Consider the following 24,251-nt stretch of genomic DNA (forward strand, 5'->3'; position numbering starts at 1 on the left):
TGACATGGGGAACTTGATGAACTTCAGCTTGGTGGCTGGAAGGCACTCTTAAACTCATGGATGCTGGAAATTAGTGGTAGTGCTGAGGGAGCTGCAGCTCCCCCAAAAACCTTTAGACTTTAGTTAATAAAAAAGTTTTAACTTATATTTTTTCCACCGTTTCTTACTGGGATATAGGCTACATGTGAAGTACACAAATATCTATGGTGGTAAAGAGGTTTTTACTTATCATTTGTATTAGTCCATTATTAGATTCCTTGCAATGCGACAGGTCGGAGCTTTTCTACTGAGAGTTTTTCAAGTGTCCAACTGAATCAAAGTAACTAAAGACATCAGGGCACCAATCACCCTTTCAGACAGACCTTGAAGTGGTAAACCCATACAGCTACAGGGAGAGTACATAATGTAAGTGTAATTGCTGCGCATGGCAGCATGCGTGATTTGGTTTAAACTAATCAAGTTAGCTCAAAGAGGAAATTATAGTTCCTTTCATCACCACCACTCAGGTTCAGCATGGGGTTCAATTCAGCCTCCAGGCTCTCAGTTTTCCTGTAAAGAACTCAATCAAAATTCACAAGATTAAATGTGTGATTGCAGGACTGACAGCTTTTTATGTCCCTTTTCATTTCAGACTAACCAAGGCCAGACACTCAAAGCTGTCAGCTCTTCAATAAGAGATGAGATAGAGGAATCATAGGCCAAGAGTACACCTTGCACTCAGCCCTGCCATTCTGCATCTGCATTCTGCAACTGTTCCTGTTTTCCAGTGTAAGTAAAAAAGGGGAACATCCTGTGGACATGTTTTTTTCTAGTAAAAGAATACTTGCAGCGGCTATAATCGATATTTGTATAATAACATAACATAAAGGTTTCGCTCGTAGTGATGAACCTACAGAGAATCATCAGCTGAATCTGCAGCTCCCCTAGGCTTTACGGAGCTTCATAGTGAGTTTCAGCTCATTGTTTCAGAATCAGAATCAGAAATACTTTATTGATCCCCGAAGGGAAACTCTTTGTTACAGCAGCTCGCCTTTACGTCAGTGCACACAGGAGAAAGTACTAGCAAAAAATATAATACAATACAATACATAATACAATTTCAGCGCTCTCATAGCGTCGTTTTCAGAGAAAAAGCTGTAAAAAGCCGCTGTACACGACCTGCTCAGCAGCAAACAGCAGACAGATGCAGCGGAGTCCAGCTGGTGAACATAGCGGAGCATCTAGCAGCTAAAGAGCCAGATATTTCCCTCAGGAGCTGGTGGAGACCAAACACAGAGCTGACAGAGAGAAGACTGGACAGACGTTCATCAGGTGACACAAACACGACTCCAAGTTGGATGTGTAAATAAGCGACTGTTTTCGTCATATCAACTTAAAATGTGAAGATATCTCAATGTTGTGTTCATAACTTGTTTCTGTGCATGCTCACAATGACAATGCTAACATGCTGATGTTTAGCAGGTATAAAGTTCACCATAGTTATTTTTATAGTTTATTGTGTTAGCATGCTAACATTTGCTCATTAGCACTAAACACAAAATTGAGCTGAGGCTGATGGGAATGTTCAGAGCTGCCAAGTTTTCAATTTGGTTTGGAGTGGGATTCGGTATCGGTGAAGCTGGTGCACTTTATGAGTAGGCCTTCTGTGACATTACCCACTGCAGGGGTCGGCGTCATCACTCCTCAACCCCCAGGAATTTTGTTTAAAAAGTTCACCAGCCAAATTCACAATTTTAAAGCATGTGTAGATTGTTGATCAGCATACTTGCCAACCTCTAGACATCAGAGCCTAAATCAGGAGACCAAACCGAACCTGGGTATCTGGGGATCTTCCCCCAGAAAATTGTTCATTTCAGAGACTTTTCCTGCATTCTAGTGAATTTATGGAGTCCTTCTGTTGCCAAAATGTGGAGTCTGGAGGAGAGGGGGGAAGGGGGCATTGGGACTCTCAGGAGAATCTGGAGGGTTGGCAAGTAGGTACATCTACAAACATTGTATGAAAAGTAAATGAAGTAGAAAAACACATTGTTCAAAGACAATGGATCCCTCAGGATAATTTTGTCCAGAAAACAAACAAACTTGATTTTTGTGTGCTTTGGGCTCTGGAAAAAAGCCAGACATTGTGCTGTGTACAGAGAAAGCCTATTTAACATATATAAATATATTTTTTCATGAAGGAGTGGCTTTGAGGCTTCCTCTTATTTGGCGTGAGTTTTGTGAGATAGATTTGAGAAAGATGAGAGCGTGTTGGCAACCCTGTATAATGTCTCACGGTCAGTGCGGGAGACCTGGCAGCTCTGGGAATGTCAGTAGTTTTGCAGGTATTTGGTCATAAACCAAAATTCAGTAAAATTCATCCTCTAAGGATCATCCTCAAAATTTCATGGAAATCCATTTAGTAATTGAGATATTTCAGCCTGGAACAAAGTGGTGGACCGACCGACTGACAGACTAACGTTGCTAATTATTAACTGTTCACCGCTCTACACGTTCAACCTGTGCTAAGAGCTGTCATCGTTTCCATCTCCACTAACCAAAAAAGGTTGAAAGCAGCTGTGTCACATCACCTGAAAACCTCCTGTTACATAAGATGTTTTTCTGTGAATGCAAACAGAGAGAGGAAGTCACACATCATATAAGGATACAAGGAATACCATTTATCTTTCTTTACAACATGTGCAATATATATTCGAACAATATACAGATAACAGAATACATTACTTTGATAAAACATCTTTACAACAACAACACACGTCTGTGAATGAGTCTCTAAAGAAGCTTAATGAGCCAAAGCTGTTATAGACCCCATTACAGAGTCCAGTGCAAAGCAATACAGGAGTGTGACAGTGTTTCAGTGTGTGTGCAACTGGACATCATAAAGAAAATCAATCATGTTTCAAAAGATGTATATTCACAGGGTTAATGTTATTTACATTAAACAAAGTGTGATTTGATTTACCATTAACATATATAGAAGATTCAATTCTTTATCTTTATTACTCTCTTCCATTTACTAGCCAAAGTGACTGATGATAATGTACACTTGAATAAGCTCACACTAACTTTTATATGACTTTAGTGTGAATGTAAAAAGAATTACAGCTCAGGACATTCAAATTACAAACTAAAATATAACATGGTACAGAAGAGATTGTGCTAAATTAAGGAGTACATCTTTTACAGCTGAAACAATAAGGTGATTAACCCACTAGCTGATAGACAGGAAACAATTTTGATGAGAGTTTAACCCAAAATTACACATCTCCTCAAATGTAAATATTTGTTTTTCTTTGTGAATTGAACTTAATATCTCTGGGGTTTGGATTGATGGTCGAACAAAACAAACACTGGAAAATACTGAAGTGCATTTTTCACTATTTTCTGACATTTTGTAGACAACACGATTAATCAATAATCAAGGAAATAACTGGCAGATTAATTGATAATGAAAATAGCCATTAGTACCTTTCGAAAATGTGGTGACTGTGCTGGTAATACATTTATGTGTATGTGTTTTTAAGGAAATATATTATAAATAGATAGTTTGACATATTATGGTAATATCAAACATCAAACATGTTTGAAATAATCTTTTATGAGAACAACTGGCAGTGACTGGATCTGAAGACTTACATATCACACACTATATGATTTTATTTGCCAACTGTCAACACCGACTGACCCAGACTGGAACAGACCCAGTCCAACTTGGTCCCATCAGTCGTCTCGCCCAAATCATATTCATAATCGGCTCAACGATCATAATGTATGTCCTCGCCTTAACCTGAAGTTAGCCTCGTTTTATAAAGTTCACTAACGGACTGTAATCTCAAAATCTCCAGGAAACAACCCCAGGGCACGGTTTATACAGACGTGTGTGTGTGTTGGCATATGAAAGCCAGTAGTTTCCTCACGCGTCACAAAATGAATCTCAGTGTGGACAGATGCTCATATTCAGCCATTTTTCATATGTTACACTAAAGCAGTTAAATTTCAGCAAAGAGCGCAGACAACACCATCATGCTAATAGCTAAAGTGACTGGATTTGTTTTGACTCCGTCTAACCCCCAAAATCTCCATCCTGGCAGACTGAAAAGAGTTATTAAAACTCTTTTTTCTAGCAGCCATGTGAACCTAAACTTAAACCAACACTTGAAATTGCCACAGAGTAAACTTTTCCAGTCTGGATCAGACCAAAGAAAACAAACTGTAGGTGTGGCCGCACCCTCAGATGAGATCATACCTTCCTTAACTGCTACAAATCAGCAGATTAAGAGCAGTTCATGTTTTCATTGTCATCTTAGTGAACACAGAGGTGGTGTTTCCGGTGGTCAGGATGCAGATGGGCACTGCGGACAGGTTTTGGGGGTGGGGTTGAGGTCTCTGAACGGCTCTGAGAGGCGTGGACCCTGCAGGCGGGACAGCAGCGTGGTTCGGCGGATGCTGCTGTCCGAATCCTGGTGGCCGAACTTGTTCCTCAGCCGGCGGCAACACGGCAGGCTGCTGGCAAAGTCGGAGAGGAGGTGGCCGCTGAAGATCATGTAGATCCAGGGGTTGCAGCAGCTGTTGAGGCTGGCCAGCAGGGCGGAGAGCGTCACGGTGGCGTTCTCAGAGTCTGCAGGGAAACAGAAAGACACAGATTTATCAGGCACGTTCTGAGATGTCAGCAACTAATCTGAGGTGTTTACTCTTTCTCTTGAGGGAGTCGTACTGTAGCTCTGAGTCACTGAGCTGCCTGTTAAATGTTTATACTCACCTCCAGCCTCAGTTTGAGCCTGTAATCAGTGGATTTACATTTTGGACCTTCCTATACACTGTATAGGGCTGCAACTAACAATTATTTTCATTACAGATTCATTTGACAATTATTTTCTCTGACCGCTCACTAAACCCGTTCCCTGAACAGTGATTGTCATAGCGTAGTAACCGTAACGCATGGCAGCTCTGTCAAGCGGTGTACATGGGGCTGCAGTCGGAGAGATACTCTGCATTTAAAGAGTTTGAAGGGTGGTGTGCTTTTTCCCTTTCAAAAGCCAAAAACACAAGAGCAAAAGGGGAACGCATTAAACAGTGTGTTTGTCTGCTCTTTCGTAAGATGCAAACGTTAGTATGTCCAGCTAACTAATATAGAAAAGAGGGATTTTTATATAAAAATACTCAGAAATTATCTTTTTGACACACATTTAGCATGTACCAAGAGATAAATGAACAGTTAACTCAGGGACACAGGAGTAGAACTTGGAAAATTTATTTTTCATTTCACTGTCCAGGAGTCGCCAAATCTAGCTTTATTATCTAAACTTAAGGCTTAAAACTGCACATTTTTAGTCGATATGAACTACATGCAACGTTTTTGTGAGTTTGGCTGAAAACCTGCAGTTCTTCTATCCATAATCCAGGTGGGAGCCATCATTTTGAATCATTTCTGTTTGTCATAGTAGTTTGGAGCAAGGATCAGAGATCCACACAGATAAACCGGTTAAATTTGATGTCGCTGCACACAGAGAGACAGGTTTTGTGGCTTGAATACATTTTCGATTTTTTGGTTTTAAGCAGCTGGTGCTGCCATTCAACATGTTCAGTTTTGATTGTTTTTATGCCAAAAAGGGATGAGAACTCAGTGTTCCTCTGAAAATGTATTCCTGTCAGGTTCAAAAAGCCCCTGAAAGCAGCACTTGGACTATCACGAGTCAGTAAAAGTCTCTCTTGGAAAAAGTCAGTCTCTTGGTAACCGTAATGAAATTCTTCCGGTGGGTGAGCAGCTCCTTGAGGCTGACTGAGCAGGTTTTTACAGACTTTGAGGTGGCAAAGTAAAATTCATATCTTCACCTCCATCATATGAAACTCACGCTACACTGACTGCACATGTCAGACTTTAAATAAAATGCCTTTTTGATTTAGTCTTTGCAGGTTGGCCACATGCAAAGTTTCCAACTGAAATATTTCCACTTTTTCACTATGACCTACCACACATAAACACCTGCTTTTTAACTAATAGTTTGAAAAAGTGGAAATAAATTTGGTTCAGCGCTGACTCAGCTACTTTGTATCTGATGTAAACACAACAACAGCTGTGCGCCCAACTTTAGTGGCAGAGGATGAATCCTAATGAACTTTGTGATCTCTGACTTGTTCTCTGGCTTCACCAGCACGTTGACATTTTTGGGTTTTAATGGTGAACAGTTCGAAAAATTTCCCATGAAATTTGGTTCAGACATTCATGTTCAGCATGATTTGTAATAATTTTGATGATCCTCTGACCTTTCCTGCAAAACTAACAACATTCCCATCAGCCTCAGCTGTGCAGTGCAGTGCTAATTAGCAAATGCTAGCAAGCTAACATGCTAAACTAAGGTGGTGAACATGGTAAACATTATACCTGCTAAACATCAGTGTGTTAGCATTGTCATTGTGAGCATGTTAGCAGGCTGATCTTAGCATTTAGCTCAAAGCATGATGGTGGCGCTAGAGGAAAAGTAAGGCGATCACCAAAGTCAACATAATTCATCCTCTGGGGACATTCATATCACGGTTTGCAACTACTGAGAAAACTTTTCTTCACAGGTGGATAACTTTTTGTGGATCACTGCTGGTTTTTCATTAAAGCCAAAAAATCTGTCCTATTATTCTACTCTAGTGATAAGTGATATAAGTTGGTGACATTTTCTCATTTTCCCTAAATAATTAGGTTCCTAATGATAGACTATAGCTGGCATTATAAGCACATTATATGCTGCATAATTGCTGCTTTGGTCTGTGAAAGCAAATATAAGTGACCATAATGTCTCCCCCTTTGATTCCAGCCCAGATAGGATAGATAAAGAGTTTCATTTTCAGACTTTTCTGTAATCTTTGCTCTTTTCGAGTCTTTGTGTGTTTCACTTGGCTGCAACACAAATTTCCCTCTGGGTACAGTTAAAGTTCAAAGACAAATGTAGCCTGGGGGGGGGGGGCATACACGTTGCTGCATTATAAGGGGCCACAAGCCAGAACAAACTGAAATGAATTGTTTCTATAAGAGGTGTATATGGACACAAGTTATTTATTGTCAGGTTAAAACTTTGGCGAGGTGGCATCCTCACAGCAGACAGAGCAGGTGACTCACCGTCCCAGGAGAAGGTCTCGTCCCACACTGACCACATCTGCACGGTGAAGAAAGGCGCCCAGCACACCACGTACGCCAGCACGATTACGAAAGTCATCTTCACCGTGCGTAATTTGGCGCGGGAGATGGTGCTGACGCTGCTGACCGAGTTCCTGCCCAGGATCCCGCTGGCCTCTGCCCCCGCGCCGACGCTCTTCCTGCGGGTCTTATATTTGAGGTTCTTCCAGATTGTGCGGCAGATGAATCCGTAGCAGAACACGAGCACGGCCACGGGTACGAGGAAGATCCCGGCCGTGATCCAGGTGATGTACGCGCGAACCCCCCACGGCTCCACGAAGTGTCCCCAGCAGTCGTAGACGGCTGAGCCGGGGTGCACCTCGCTCAGGGAGAAGATGAAGTACTGCGGGGTGCTGAGGACCAGGCTGCACGCCCAGGTGGAGCCGATCATGATGTGCGCGCGCTGCGTTGGCTGCTGGAGCGTCTGCAGCGGGTGGCAGATGGCGATGTAGCGGTCCAGGGTCATCATCACCATCATGTAGGTGGAGGCGAACATGCCCAGCACCTGCAGGTGCTTCACAATGCGGCACAGAAAGTCCGGCCCGTAGAAGCGGTAGGTGATCTCCCAGCAGAGCTGAGGCAGCACCTGGAAGAAGGCGACCACCAGATCCGCCAGGCTCAGGTGCTTCATGAACAGGTGCATGCGCGACGGTTTCCGCCGGGTTTTGTACGTGGCCAGCAGCACGCTCACGTTCCCCACCACCGCCGCGAGAAACGCGAGGCTCAGGACGGTGATCTCGATCTTGGCCACATCCTCGTTCCGTCCAAACGGGTCGGTGTCGTTTCTCTTCCTGATTACGCTGATGTTCCCAGCAGCCGCAGCGGCGCCGGTCTCCAGCGGCTGCGATAAGTTGAACTCCTCGGTGCAGTTTCTGCCCGTGATGTTGCAGGGGCTCTCCAAGGGGAAGAGCATGGTGGCCGCTTCTCCTCCGGGCGCACGGAGGTGACTGCCCGCCTGTGGGTTCCCCTCACCACCGGAGACTGTGGCTGTCAAACTCCTCGATTACTCACACATGTATGTGATGATCACCGGGTTGCACATGGATCCAGGAGGAGTGAACCAGTCAAAAATCATAAACAAAATCCACCTGTGGCGCACAGCAGTTCCTGGTTTGAATCCGAGCTACACTGCAGCAGATCCAGCCTCTTTTAAAGGCTCCTGCCCCTGAGACCAGAGACCAGCCCCGCGTACCCACACACATATACCACAACCCTACACACACACTCTTCCTTTTCCCTCTCACCCACTTAACAACACACAAGATAAAGTAGAGCCTGCAGGGAGGGATCTCTCCTGTATCTCCTGAGGGTGTGGACAGAAAAAAGTCTCAATAAACCTAAATGTCTTTTTAATTTTTTTTTTTTTTTATCATGGCTGTGAAATTATGGAGGATAATTTTAGCCAGAATTTTAAATCAAAAGCAAAAATGTTAAATGCCAAATGGAAAATAATAAATGCAAAGGGAGGGAGGAAAATGAAAAACAAAGAGCATAACATATTTTAGTCTTTCAAAATTTCTTATATATGTTTTAATTTTCAAGCTTTTGCATTTAAGCTTTTCTATTTTACATTTCAGGATTTTAAATTTCACTTTTCACTGCATCTTTCCTCATCACTCCCTGTCACAACAACAAGATCATTATTTTGAATGTTAGTAAAGTCAAAAAACATATATATTAAATGTAAAACGATATAAAGCAGAGAAAAGCAGCAAATCCTCACATTTGAGAGGCTGGAAACACTTACTCTCTACTATCAGCTGATCGGTTCATTAACTAGCCTAATAATTTCCACATGAATTGCAACTAATCAGTAACAGGAACATTACTGGAATTAGCATCTAATTAACACTGTCTGATCCCCCATCTGAATTTCTGTTGATTTAGCCTTACATTATGCTGACCATGGTGTGTGTGTGTGTGTGTGTGTGGCATTAATGTGTTTATGTGGAGATAACCTGATAACATCAGAGACAGCGCTTGTTTTCTCAGCATTGAGCGAGACTTTGCTGAGAGAGAAGTGGAAAACGCCTGCAGGTAGACACATGAAGTGTCAAAGTTACAGCTTCCCTTCAAAGATCCTCACAAAGTTTTCCTAACAACAATCTCCTGAAGTTCTCTCCTTAACGAACATTCTTAAATATATTTTAATTTTGTCATTTACCTCAATGAATTCCTTAAAATCCGAACAAACCAAAGAATTAATTTTACATGAATAACAGAGAACAAACACTTATTTTCCAGTTATTGTTTTTTCTGTGTGAAGAGCTGCTTGTGCTACTTTTTTTTATCATATGTGAAATTTGACTTTTGTGAAAACAGGAAGTCAAAAATGTTTTTGCTAATCTGATAGATGGAAACATACAAGCCTATTTAGGAACCAATGCGACAACAGAAACAAATTACTTTGATACTGAAGAACTTAAAAATTCGATGATTCTCAGGCAAGTTCTGAAGCGTCTTTTTCTATGATTTCTAAGTGGATTTATGGACTTTTGTTATCGATGGACATCAGAGATAATGATATCCTCGGGAAGTGTAAGTCACTGAGCTATGACTCGTGGAGGCTTTTGTCTGTTGGCTTTGTCCTGCTGAAAGTCCGTGTCTATTACATATCCTGTAATTTCCTGATGGTTAAAATGTCTGTAACGATGAGCTAAATTACTGAGGAGCACAGTGAATAATTCATCCCCCGCCTCCCCCTGTAATGTTAATCCCATCAGAATAGGGCTTAAGTACTTCGCTAAGTGGTAAAGATAATATTTGTTGTGCTAAACTGCTTCACGAGACCTTGAATAGTCCTCCTCTGTGGCAGAATTTCATTTTCCCGCCGTCCCCTGACATTGGAGTAAAGTACATCATACGTTCTTGCACTCGCTGCCTTACAAGGCCACAACTTATTATCTTAATGTTCAATCTATATGCAAGGAACATGAGTGGAGAGAGGGATTGAGAAGTCATAGAGGCCAACTGTGTTTTTCATGTCAAGTAGTTGTGCCGAGGCAGAGCCAGCTGCTGATACAGACCATTACATAATGTGTTGGGTTAAACAATGGTGGGTAATGGTCGGGGCTGTCAGGAGTCATTGATTTATTACGCTGTGATTATGAAACCTGTCGGACTTGCATAATAATGATACATAACTCGGGCTGGTGTACACACTGATAAGAGCTCAGATACTGGCACACTTGGGAAAGGGCACATGTTAGATACAGATATTTTATCACAAACACACTTCCATTTTCTTTTCTTTTTTTTTTAAAGGGTTATGTCACCGAAATTACAGAAATCTGTATTTGTCCACTTGTTTTATTCAGTCATAAAGAAACATACACATAACTCACATATCCAAATATTCACCTAAAAAAACAAACAAAAAAAGACACAAATTCAATCAAAATGAAACATGCGGAAACACAAAAGCAAACTAAATAAAACAAAGTATAAACAGCATATAACCCAAACAAGGTGCGTAGAATTGAAGCATGAGACAGGATAAAAACAATAAAAGTTAAATAACTCATTTCCACAGTGGCCCCAAATCATGATAACAGCAAGGACGGCTGCAATTGTTTTATTTCTTTAAATAAAAAGTTTTAAATCCTGTTTTAAAAACTGTAATACATCTCGCATCACCTGGTAAGCTGTTCTGAATTTTAGCCACCTCACAATGAAAGGATTTAGGTGTAAAAGAGCCATATCTATGATGACTTTTGACTGAATTCAAACTATGACTAGTATTATACCAGCTGTTTCACAACAGCTGTAAATCGTGGTGAGGAGGGTCAGTCTGTTCTGTCACATGGACAGTGTGTGTGTGTGTGTGTGTGTGTGTGTGTGTGTGTGTGTGTGTGTGTGTGTGTGTGTGTGTGAACAAGTAAACAGTGCTGTAGCCTCAAAATGCTTAGAAGACATAAAAATTAAAAATACGTGACAAAAATGAGACACAAATTTCACTGACAAAAACTAGACTAAAATGTCTGTAGTTTTTTGCTGACTGAAATTTGACTAAAACAAATAAAACTAAAAATACATCAAAATCAGGTGCCAAAATTAACTTGTCAGAAGCCAGGTTTCCATCCAAATGTAGCGGAAATTTTAACTGAATTTTGAGAAAAACAGCAAAAGAAAATGTGAATTTATACGCGTTTCCATCCACTACTGCTGATACTGGGAGTTGGTTCATGGAGATAAACAGCTGGTGGCGCTAACTCTCCAGTCGTTTGCATTAAGCTGTTGCAAAAGAAGAGGACGCAACAAGATTACGTAATTATAAGAGCACCAGTCAAACCTCTAACGGTGAAAAACAGCGTAGAACATGATGGAAATATGACATTTCATCGCTCCACACAGATCTGATGTTTTCGCTTCAGTGGACGTTTAAGGCACACGCTTCATATATGTCATGATTTACTCTGTAAATCTGTTTCTATTGCACTTTGTTGCATTTTGTTTTTATCGATAAACCCGCTTTTCTACTTCAGCCAAGAGTAAAAACTTTCTTGCGATATTTCTAGATTTTCCTCAGATTTTCAGTTTCCGCTCAGGTTTTTTTATATGCAGGTGGATGGAAACCCACCGACAGATGATTTGATTATTCTGAACTTTTCTTGGTTATCACCAGCGTTTCAAGGATAATCTTGACTTTTTGTCTAATCGTAGACCGGGAATATGAGCAAACATTAGCTTGGCTTGTCCTCTGGCGGTGATAGTAACAATGTCGACTATCTCTGAATTATTACGACAAGTCAACATTTTCCTGGCCATCACTGAAGCTGAATCATGTATGTATCTTTAGCGATCTCTACAGGAGATAAAAACATCCGTAGGTGATTCATAGAATGTCACATTATCATTGATTATGTGGGTTTTCCTGAGCCAGAAGTCCAAGCATCTGTTCCAGGTGAATGATTGGTATTGATCTAGAACACTATCAAGACTCAGATGTGGCCATTTCCTGCAGTGAGCCCCCTTTGAGTTTAGATCTTGCTGTACTTTAATTAACTACATTATTCCAGTCAGTCTGCTTGGCTTCTCTATTATGTCCCCGGGTCCTGTTTGGACAGTTCATTACTACAGTAATTTCATACTTACTAAGTCAATAACAGTCCTTGTGGCAAAATCAATGAAATATTTTGTTACTGAAAATTGTGACTTGCCAGATACGTTAATTAACAACATCTGTTCATTATGTTGATAAGAAACGGAATCCAGGTGGCATCTGGTTTCTTTTCCAAACATGCAGTATTTGCTGTTGCAAATTAGTTGCGTGTATAAAAGTAATTTCTAGGCAACGGGGGTTAGTGCTGACCGATAAATCGTATTTTCATTATCATAGCAATATGAACGTGCGCGATAAAAAAACGGATGGGGATGGGTACCGAAACCTGGTATTAAACGGGGCCCAGGGCTAAAAAGCGTAGTATTTGCATGCACACGCACAGCGACCAGCAGAGCCGCGGTGGAGACAGTGAAGACAGCTCGTAGATCACTCGAGCTGAGGACAACTACGCTCGTTACTGTAAGTGCAATAAAACCTTTGCGAGTAAAAAGCCAATGCACCTGTTCAACAAGCATAAACGTAAACATGTAAAAAACGATATTTTAATCTTTCATATGTTTTACACAAGCACAGCGTGCTAGCTCAGCTAATAGCAAATTGTTACAAACAAGCTAAAACAAAGCCGTCTGTATGTAGATTAACTGTTCAGCTTAGTTTTACACGTACCTTAAAATTGGCAGATTCTTGTACCTGCAGGCAGTGAATCACAACAGCAGCAGAGGGAGGAGGACAGAGGACAGCAGGAAGAACTGATACTGACTGATGTCTGAGTTCAGCTCAGGAATATGATTTATTTTATTGACATTTTAGATTTGTTTCCAGTGAGATATTGAGTTCATATAGTGACTTTTCTGTAGTAAACTTTATTGTTGCTGCTCTAGAAACAACATTAAGTTATATTTAAAGTATTCAATTCTAATCCTGTTCTGAATTTAAAGACAACCAGGTTGACATAGTAACTGTATAGCTAATATGCAGTGACGTCATATCATCATGGCACATCGCAGATTTTCTTCATATCGTGCAGGCCTAACGAAATGCAAGTCAGAGGGAGGAGGTCAGGTGGATGGTGTGCGTACAGAGTGCAGGACTTTGACACATCCTGAGTCCTGTGTGTGGTTAGGTTTAGGCAACAAAAGCACTTTGGTTAGTGAATGAAGTGACTGTGGTTTGGGATAAATGTTAAAACAAAAGTTTAACATTTTAGGAAATACACTTTTTTTCTGGCGAAGTGTTAGATGAGAGGATCGACTGAGCATTGGGAGAACCAGGATGGAACAGCCGAGGCCCTGGAGGAAAGTGCAGCTAAACTCAGCAAAATTACAGATGTGCTCACAGGCAAACGACATGGTTAGTGTTTAAAAAATAAATACATGCTAGCAGAGCCGACGTCAGCACGTTATAAAATCACAACTACCCTTCCTGAGTTGATTCTGTGTTTTTAAAAAACTAATAAATGCATCATCTTCCCAATCACATACTATATGTACAAGTTGTCAAAAACGGCAGGCTGTGATTGGTCAGGGTCTTATGTAGTCCGGGATGTCTCTTTGACAAAAGCCGCAGCAAAAATGTACGACTCTATGATCACTTAATCTGACCATCTTGAAAGACAATATCATGTAGTCTGATTCCAGCATTTGGGCATCTGAATAAATGACAAATGCTGCCATTTTTATGGAGAGAACGGTCTCCAAAATGAGTTTTTTTTCTTCTTTTCTGTTGTTTTTTATTTGTAAAACTCTTCACAGAGCTGAAACAAGGCTGTTTTTCAGAATTTCTGAAAAATGTTAATTTCTGAGATACATCAGTTGTACCTGACAACAGTGATACTTTAGGAGCCTTTCTCATATTTAATGGAACTCCAGCTGTCAGATAAATGTAGTGAAACAAAACAAACTTTCCCTCTAAAATGAGTTTTTTTTTAAAAACGCAGACGAAATATATAAACTCCAAAAATGGAAGTTAAGTATCAGAACTTCAAAACTGTACATCCCACCTCTGCCTAATGCTGTGTGGAAATGATTTCATAATTAAATGACGTGTTGTCTTAGCCACGTTCATGTCTGATGGCGTTGGCTCAGTCTGTCGGTGAAACACATTACTCAGTGAGAAAAGTTTACTGTGTCAGAAGAATTACCGGCTCTGGCTTTGACTGAGTTCAGCAGCAGCAAACTTCCCAATGGGAAACAGCCTATATTTAGTGTCGATCTGCTGCAGTAGGTTTTGTTTTCTCTGCATGTGCTCTGTGTGTGTGTTGTTTTTTATAAATATATATATATATTTATATTGTACTATATACAGTATATAGTTCAATCATCATGGCTGCCAGAGTTGCACAAATATTTGCACAATTCACTTATATAGTCTAAGGTATTATTATGGATATATTGTATATAGCTTTTTTACGCCCCCTCTCTAATTTCTTCAATTTGTTATTTATTACATTATAGTGTGTTATAAACCATTTATTAAATGCTTGTGTACTGCTTAAAAAATGCTACATAAAATAGGGGGACTTAAAGTAAAGTGTTACCAAATAATTTGACTCATGGTTTGGTTTCAGATGTCTAGTAAGTATGGTCAAAATACAAATTCCTGTAGTGTTCTGTTGCTACAGTTCATTAATGTACAGTAACCAGTCATGTATATTTTAATCTGTGTTTATGAAAACAAATTATTCCTTGTTTTGCTACAGGACCATTTGATTGATAACCCACGGGGACCGTTTTGTGGCCCCCAGACGTCACATTAAGAATCACTGCAGTAGTCCTTTTTGTCACACATTTCATTCATGCATTTCACAGCTGTTTGTGTGTTTAAAGGTCACATTATTCTGCCACCAGGAGTTTGTTTTGAAACATACATTAGCTCACAACAAGAATAATATTTCTAGGGGAGTTTTGCAAATGAATTCAGTTGAGTTAAAGGATAACTGTTGAATATATTTGTAAATATCAAGTCCTCACAGTACTGGATCCTGCAGCTCCTAGCAGTTGCTGCAACCGGCCTGATTGGCTGGATTTGAATCATCTTTTTATGAGGGGGCCAATTAGTAACAAGTCCAGTTGTGATGTACTCTCATTTACCAGTTTATTAGGTACACCTGGCTAAAACTAATGCAGTCTAATGCAATAAATCCTACTTTCACGTGATGGACAGTAGATAAATATTTGTCCCCCCCCCTTGTCGTGAGTACCCTCCCGCAAATACTAAATTTGGTAGTTGTTTCGTTGACTTTGGTAAAGCGTATCCTCACTTTGGAACATTAAAGACGGTCCGCCATGTTCGGTTGAATCTGGGTATTTTACTTACTTGGAACAGGATCCGAAGTGGAACCGGCTATCTCTAGCTGTCAATCACATTTAGTTTCTATAGTAGATAATGTATTTGCTGTAATGTTGTATTTGCTTGTATATGTTTATGGGTTAACCCTAAGCAGAAATGTTCGGACCACTTCAAATTTGCTAGTTGTGATGTGAGCGGATGTTTTAAAATGCCAGGCGCTTAAAAGTCAGTTATCTTTGTCATCTAATTTTTTTCTCCTTCCTTTCCTAAGAGGCAGAAAACACAAAATCATTAATTGTTTTTGAAAAGAAAAGGAGGCAGCATCTGTTTTTGTCACTGGCTGCTACCAACATCATATCATACGCTTGACTTCTCACATCGAAACAAGGAACCCAGGAGTTAAATTAAAAGGCAGCATTAGTCTGAAGCTGCCTGATGATGGATTGTTGAAAATTCAATGACCTGAAATGCAACCAACCAAAGCTCATGTCTTCATTAAGGGTCTTTGATTGCATATTTACAAAAACAGAATTCCAATCAATCCAATCATCCCTCAATTTCTACATTCATATTATATTATTATATGTTCAGTAATTTGCCAAATCAAATGTCATCAAGAATTAATCTTCCTCATTTTGTTATAGGGCTGTTGATGTCGTGGAACTGGGAGGACATTTTGGTATTTCAATAACAGAATCTGTGAGTTTATCTTTAACTTAAAAATAAAGTGTAACTGACAGATTTAGTTCAGTTCTGCGTGTTGCTGCAACACTGTAAAACCCCTCAGACACTCACGCTTTCTACTTTCACATGTGGGACTCGTGATATTTTGGAAACAGCAGACTTCAGCCTTGGTTAAATTTGGAACAGTGCACACACACACACACACACACACACACTTGTTTATGTGAGGATATGTGAGGAGTCTGACTAACTAACTAACACATTGTGTTCCCTTACATTAACTTTTTAGATCTAATTTTCAAATTAATTGAGCTACTACGCAATCTTTCCATGTACCCCCTGGAAACTCCAGAAGTCCCCCCTGAGGTACAAGGACCCCTGGTTGTGAAACACTTGTATAGTGTAGCTGTTCTGGGAGCCCAGTTAGCAGAGCAATGTGTATTATTAGTGTGTGGGTGTGACTGAGAGGCTTTATTATGTTTTCTATACAGAGGATGATAAGAGGTTAGTCTGATCAGCTGTTTAACAGTGAAATCTGTCCAAACTGATGTGCTCTGATCGCTGCCAAACACTTATCCACTTCATAGGTTCACTTCATGGAGACAAAGACAGGAAGTTGAACCCAGCTCAAGTTTTCCCTCCGCACAGTCCAACTTCAGCAGAAAATGATTTGGCCAATTAAATACATGCAAGCTGACATGCCAGGAAAACTGTCTTGTAGTGTCTTATGGGTCAAGTCTAATAGTAGTAGTAATAGTAATAATAGTAGTAATCTAATTTTGTTACCATAAGACAGCCAGGCTAGCTGCCTCCCCATGATTCCATCTTTGTGCTAAGCTAAGCTAACCTGTAGCTGTAGCCTTATATTTACCGGACAAACATGAGAGTGATATCAGTCGTCTCATCTACCTCTTTCCTCAAATGTCAAACTATTCTCTTTAAGTTTGACTTTACGAGTCTCAAATATACAGTTCTGCTGAAAAGGGGTCTAAACTGGGCAAAGGCAATGCAAGTCAGAACAACAAATACTCATGTGGCTGTAGTGAATGAGCAAGTGTGTGTGTGTGTGTGTGTGTGTGTGTGTGTGTGTGTGTGTGTGTGTGTGTGTGTGTGAAATTAATCCATTTGTGGAGAGTTAATAATGAGCCTGGGTCAATTAAGAGAGGATTCTGGACACAGGAAAAATGTTGGACTTTTCAATGCATTTAAAATTTCAGGGCTTTGGGTCAGTTGTCCATTGTGTGAAGCGAGAAGAGAGCAAACTCATCTAAATGTCAGTGACAGTGCCTGCTCTGACTGAGAATGGTTTCCATGGTGAATACTGACTATTCTCAGATGATAAAATGTGGTGCATGTAAATAAATTACAGAACAAAGAACATTACTGCATGCTCACAATACTTCATACAAAAGAATTATATTCCATGCACAAGCCTAAACCATGCGAGTAGTGTCACTTTACCTAAAATGTGACAATTTGATAAATTGTCCAGCTTTTAGTAAATGTCCTGAGGCCTGGGGTTGGGAATGAATGGTTTGACCCATGGTCATGTCCGAATTAACTAGTGATGTAGCATTTAGGATCAAAATATATCGTGCACCAAATTTGGTTAAGATTGGACGAAATTTGTAGGAGGAAACGAGACTTAAGCCCTATTAGGTTTGGATTTATTTCTCTAGGGGAGGTGGGGGGATTTTAACATTACCTGCACTGGTCAGTGATTTTAATCCCATATGTAGCGCGTATGTGAGTAATTTTTCACCCCCACCCCAGTAATAATTACAGCCACAGTTACCTGCTGTTTTTCTGCAAACTCACTGATCCTCCTGGAATTTAAATCCCGTCTCCGAGCGACGTCCTTGTGATACTGAAGTTCTGAAGCGTGATGATTTCTAAGTGCATTTATGGATGTTAATTGACGATGGACATCAGAGATAATGATATTCTCGAGGTGTGTAAATCACACTGAATATCAGCATGTTGATAAGTTAGCTCTTAGCTTTACACATCGCTAAATTAAAACAGGTTGCACCACACAAAGTAGTTAAGTAGAGATTAGTTGATACTAAATATTTACACCCAGTGACTTCCAGGTGTAAATGTTGTGTAACTAACTGAACCAACTGACAAAACTAACGTTAGCTTGCTAATATACAGCATGACCCGTTTAGAGTGAAGAGTAAAAGAGATAATGTGAAATACGGTCGACATACAGTATCTGAGCTGAAACTTGATAAATGCTGTTTAATTATGTAACTCTTGAAGATTTTAAATTACATTTAACAAAAATAACACAACATACCTCAAATTACGAAACATTATGTCATGGTTTGAGGGTTCATGTATGTTATTTCCTGTTTTTATTTTGTAATATTCTCCTTCCCTCGTGTGTCTTGTGGTTTTACTTCCTCTGTGTTTGCTTTTTCCGCCATTTTTGAAGAACTGATCAGTTTCACCTGCGTCTCGTTGTCTCTCCTACCTGAGTGTATTCAAGTCTGTGTGTTTCCTTTGTTCAGTGTCAGATCATCGTTGTAACATGTGTCAAGCGGTCCAGCCTTTCCTAGTCTTACTGTGTTTCCTGGAGTTTCTGCTTGTTTCATGGACTTTTGGGTTTTGCTTGCTACTCATTACATTTGTTTGCCCTTTTGGACTGCTTTCCTGATTTCGACCACTGCCTGCCAGAAATCTGTGTAAGCCTTTTGTGTTCTCATTAAAATCACTGAACTGCACCTGCTCTGCCTCCTAGTCTGCATTTGGGTCCAATTCCCTGTTTCTCCTGCTTGACACTAACTACGACACATTATGCCAAAAGTTACTGTAGGTTAGCATAATCAGATAGTTCCCTCCCATTTTAAACTGCGTGAATACTACTACTAATGAATACTACTAACTCTGAAACAAACATATTTCCCTGTGTATGCAGACACAAATAAAACAAAGTAATACCTACATTTACAAAAAAATATATCTTACGTGCCTCTAATCTCTGACGTTAACGGCAGAGCCATCACACTCCTGGCACTCAGAATAGCAAGACACTGATCACCCCCTTCAATCACACTTCTCAATACTGCCATCTGTTCTTAGATACAGGACTTTAAAATGGAGAAGAGCTCCCTTTGGCACAAGTTTTGTCCCTTCTGCCATAGCAGCCCTGAAAAAACTGCCTTGTTGACACTGTTGCATAGATCTGAACATATCTCTGTGAGCTGAGATACAGGCAGACGCATGAATTTATATGTGTCGGTCTATGTGACCATGTGTATATTTCATATTGTATATGTCTGTATGTTTCTGTGTGGAATATGTACTGGCTGCGAAAACAAACCATCTAAAACCAATTTTTGGAGGTAATGCTAGCTTGTGATTACAGTGTCTTCCTGTTTACATAGCTAATTGCTCGTGATTGGATAGTACTATAGATGTTTACTAGCTACAGATTTAGTAGAAGTCTTTACTAGCTAAGACATTTCTTAGGTTTTAATGGTGCAACCTGATTTAGTAAATCACTAGTTTGAAACAAACTAGTGGTTGCTAAGAACTTCACACAAATTTAGTGAATGATTTACAATTAGAAAAACTGAGAACAGAAGCTCTTTAATACAGGTAATTAGTCATTTATTGCCATGCCAAAGTCTCTTTGTACTTCAGATATATGACAAGAATGTGTCGATTTTCCTGATGTACACTCTGGAAATCACAATCAGTCAAGGAATTTTAATCACTCTGTCAAATGTATATTATCACAGTCCTAACATAAAAATTGGGTTATGTTTATTTTGTTCCTAGTGTGACCTGATTTTACAAAACCTCTTCTTTCTGACCTGTGAGACTGGGAGGCTGTGGTTTGGTTTAGTAGATTTCACACTGACATACCCGCACTGCCCCTGTGGAATCCCTCCTCTGGGAATACTGGAATGTGGTAGAAGGGGTGTTTATTTTCAAGAAGTGTGGCAGTGAGATAGAGAGGAGGAGCTAAGGGGGAGTTTTGGTCACTAATTCTACTTTAACACAGTGATGGGGCTGACAAAAAAGCATTTCACACACAATACCAGGCTTCAGACCCCCAGCATGACCCTGCACAAATGGATGAATGGTTAAAAATCTGGTAAACTTTGTTTACCACTCATGTTAACCACTACAACTTTAATGGCGTCACCCTTGTCCCGCACCACCACTCTAGCTTGTTTTATCAGTTCCCCTCAACAAACTCAATTACATTATTTTGCTAAACCTGCAAAGACCTTGTGTTTTCAAAGATAATTGTGTACTTTAAATCCATTTTAAAGCAGACATTCCTGCCCACAATATGTAAATCGCAGCCTAGTTAAGTGTTAAGTGGAGTTTTACACAGCACTAAATTAAAACAGGTTGCAGTTCTTGTGTAGAGATTAGTTGTTGCTAAATATTTACACCCAGTAACTGCAAGGTGTAACTTTTGTGTAGCTAACTGAACAAACTGATTAGCTTGCTCACATTTGCATAATGTTTTAACTTTTGTTTTTTTATCTTTTTAATTCACTGAGTATTTATGGGGGAGGTTTGGTCTTAGTGTTGCGTGTATTTGCCCTGTGTTTTATGTGCTAAATGTATGCATGCCTCTGCTGCTCCAATTGCCCCACTGGGGACAAATAAAGTTATTGATTGATGATATCTGATCCGTTTTTTAGAATGACGAGTAAAAGAGGTATGGAGTACAGTCGACATCTGACCTGAAATTTTATAAAAGCTAGATGATGTCAATCTTGAAGATTGTAAATTACATTTCACAAAATAACACAACATACCTCAAATTACGAAACATTATGCTAATAACATTTGACTAAATGAGTAAAATACATCAATTAGCAGTAAATAACATCAATTAGGTTAGCATAATCAGATATTTCCCTCTCATTCTAAACTGTATGAATAATACTAACCCTGAAACACATATTTCTCCATGTATGCAGACAGAAAGAAAACAAATACTTAAATGTACAAAATATGTATCTGTTGAGTCATTTTTGGAAGTTATGCTAGCTTGTGATGCTACAGTGACTTCCTGTTTACATAGTTGATTGCTCTTCATTGGACAGCACTATAGATGTTTCCTAGCAACCGGTTAACACACAACAGTCTTTACAAGCTAAGACATAAAGTACTAGTTTGAAACTAGCTAGTAGTTACTAAGAGTTTAGGAAGGACTTTACGTTCAAACTTAGTAATGGATTTATGAATAGCTGGTGCAACACAGTCCTGGTCAGGTACTCCGCTACTGAGCCACTTTTGCCTCATATCCACCCCTCCAACAGTTTTGTGTCAGTGATATGTGTTTCAGCAGGAAAATGTTAACTGAAAACCACCTGTTTACTGAAAATCGACCTCTTGTGGTCATGTGAATAATGACCGTTGTTACTGAGAAGCAAAGACAGAAGTACTGTGACATTGTTGTAGCGCTGCAAAACCTCTGATGTAGGAGGTTGAGGTGAATGGGATAGTGTACAAAGTGTCTGACTTGGAGCTGTTTGTATCGCGTCTCCCACCAACAGTCAGTGTTGGTTTCCTTTAACATGATAAGAAATGTGAAAAGGTCTGAGCTGTTGAATTTAGGCTTCTCAAGATACCATCATGTGCATGTAGCCAAAATAAATAATCCAATAACATGCCTGATGAGGCTCTTCAGATTCAGTTGCATATCAAGAGCCTCTTCTTTTAACCATGACTATGACCTTTCCTTAACCCTAACAAAGTACTTTGTTGCCTGAAAGGGACAGTTCATCCCAAAATCAAAAATACATATTTTTCCTCTTACCTGTAGAGCTGTTTATCCATCTAAATTGTTTTGGTGTGAGTTGCTGAGTTTTGGAGATATCACCGTATAGACATCTGCATTTTATGAATATAATGGGACTATATGGCACTCAAACAACAAAACATTTGGAAAAACTCAACAGCAACGTCTTTTTCCAGAAATCAGGACACAGTTACTCAAGATAATCCACAGATTTGTTGTGAGCAGTTTCATGTAGGAACTATCAGTAGAAAGAAAATAGTCCCTACATAAAACTGCTCACAACAAATCTCTACAGCTGATATCTCCAAAACTCCTCAACTGGGGCACCTCTGAGATCTTTGAGGTTTGAGGAAATTTGAACACTGTGGTCAATCGCTCAAATACTTCCCTTCTCTTTGAAGGGCTTTGCTCAGTCTTGCTGGGTTGGTATAAATCTTTCACTTACTATCTTTCAACACTCACTCAATAACATGAATAACATACATCTTCCCAGCCTTTCTGGGATTCTGTCCAGTGCTTTACATGTTTTTACAGTGTGTGTGTACTGGTGATCTGTTTTTGTTGTGTGCTTATGAAATGAAAACCTCAGTGGCAGACTCAGACTGTGGCACGGGATGTTGACATCTGGAACATCAGGGGGCTGAATGGGGTCAGAGGTCACATCCTGTTCTTCATATGTCAAAGTGGTCACCCACCCTCTCTGTGTAACACTGCCACACTCTGATTAAGTTCAACTTAGTTTTATCAGCTGATGATTTGTTCACTTGGGGATACACGTGTCCAAGGTGAATGTTGTTTAAAGATAGAGGAGGACACGATGGTTAAACTGGATTTATTCCCTGTACTTGTTTGATGCAAAGATTTATTGGTGTGTTGATCCCAGAGGGCACATGATGGAGCATTTCTCTTCTTTGTGTCATGAGAAACAATAAAAATCACTGGGAACTGACACTGTTTTCGACTCGGGCCGAGGAATAAGTGAAATATGCGGCTGGAACCGACTGAGAATGTGAACTTTATGTTTATGTTTTGACAAGTCAAACTGAAATTCGAATTATAATCTGAAATGATACTGCAGCTGTTGTGCATGATTTTCCACTTTTTCAAAAGCGAATAAAACCGTTTTTGGACATTTTTGTGGAAACTGTCTAAGCTTCATTCCCGTTTCCCCTGGCAGTGTTTGACTGTCTTTTGATTTGCTAGGAGACACACTGTCGATCTCGCCTGTAACGCATCATAGCCAAGCGGCAACCTCTGGGGCTGAAAAATTAAGCCAACGCAGAAATGCCAAAAACTGCAGCTCCTCTAATGGCTACTTGAGGCTGACTCCAAAAGCGAGTCAATCTCCATAAGCCCCCGTATTAAAATGCCCAACACAGCAGAAATTAACATGTTTACAGCCTGGTACAAAAATCGGTTTTGGTCTCTATCGCTAATTTCCCCGTTCATGACAACTGAATTTATATATAACAGTATGAAAAGATTGCGAGCATGAAGCTGATAGTAACAGTGGTAGAAATACTACCTCTACTACTTATAAGCTAGTAGTTTACAGTGTTGATCCGTGATACAGTACATATAGTGTTTGTGGCAAATTAACAACGCTACCATTCATTCATATCCCCTGTTCCGTCAACCTCCACTGCCTCTGCTACCTCTGCTGAAGCCTCGTTAGGCTAACGTTAAGCCAACGGCTCTGAACCTTAGGGAAGTGAAAAGACACTTTGAAGTCGGCTTGGTGTGTCAGGGGCTCTGCAATTTGTAACAGCTGCTCAGTCTTTCTCTCAGACATATTTTCTTCCTCCTGTGAAAACACGTAGGACAGTAAAGCTCTCAGGAAAGAGAATCTCAGGGGAATCTCTTGCATTAAAGATGGGGAGATGATAAACAGTCAGACTTTGACCAGCAAAGAGCTTTTCACCTTGAAGTGAAACTCAGACACACACTTGCATTAATGGAGTATGACACAAAAAGCCACTGGATACAGACTTGAAAAAGGCCCTCCTACATAACAAAACGATTACAAATGACTCATTTAATCATTTTGTGTCTCTATGTATCATTTATATGGCTCTTTTTTGCATCTTAGTAGTCATTTTTGTTTCATTTTGCAACTCATTGTAGTTATAAGTCCCCTTGTAGTTGTTTTGCGTCTGTAGTTGTGTCCCATACTAGACCTTTTGCATCTCTTTGTAGTGGTTTTGCATCTGTAGTCATTTTTACATCTCTTTGTAGTCAGTGTAGTCCCTCATTCGTCCAGGAGTCTTCCATCGTAGAAA

At 40.0% G+C, this 24,251-nt stretch overlaps 1 protein-coding gene and 1 long non-coding RNA gene across 6 annotated transcripts in view; one reads left to right on the top strand and one right to left on the bottom strand.

Annotated features, from left to right (window-relative positions):
- LOC122871234 overlaps window positions 1-24,251 on the top strand; it is a 31,123-nt gene that overhangs the window by 1,362 nt on the left and 5,510 nt on the right. For 2 of the 5 annotated variants that reach the window (XR_006376825.1, XR_006376822.1), the window contains exon 3: window positions 632-911. This is a non-coding gene — a long non-coding RNA (uncharacterized LOC122871234). Of the gene's footprint in view, window positions 1-631; window positions 924-1,166; window positions 1,218-24,251 lie in introns of those variants that run through there. The other 3 variants (XR_006376824.1, XR_006376826.1, XR_006376823.1) reach the window with 3 other exon arrangements.
- On the bottom strand, window positions 2,637-8,624 carry LOC122871233 (arg8-vasotocin receptor-like). The gene is made up of 2 exons (XM_044186083.1): window positions 7,106-8,624; window positions 2,637-4,615 (listed from the first exon to the last, which is right to left on the bottom strand). Exons 1-2 carry the CDS (start codon window positions 8,073-8,075, stop codon window positions 4,332-4,334), a joined length of 1,254 nt encoding a protein of 417 aa, XP_044042018.1. The 5' UTR covers window positions 8,076-8,624; the 3' UTR covers window positions 2,637-4,331.

This window comes from Siniperca chuatsi, linkage group LG23, assembly GCF_020085105.1.
Source record: "Siniperca chuatsi isolate FFG_IHB_CAS linkage group LG23, ASM2008510v1, whole genome shotgun sequence".
Taxonomy (NCBI): Eukaryota; Metazoa; Chordata; class Actinopteri; order Centrarchiformes; family Sinipercidae; genus Siniperca; species Siniperca chuatsi.

Coding starts and splice junctions, on each gene's coding strand:
- LOC122871233 (XM_044186083.1), bottom strand. CDS start 8,075: ATGCTCTTCCCCTTGGAGAGCCCCTGCAACATCACGGGCAGAAACTGC. Junction 4,616..7,105: donor CGAGACCTTCTCCTGGGACG/GTGAGTCACCTG, acceptor GTTTCCCTGCAG/ACTCTGAGAACGCCACCGTG.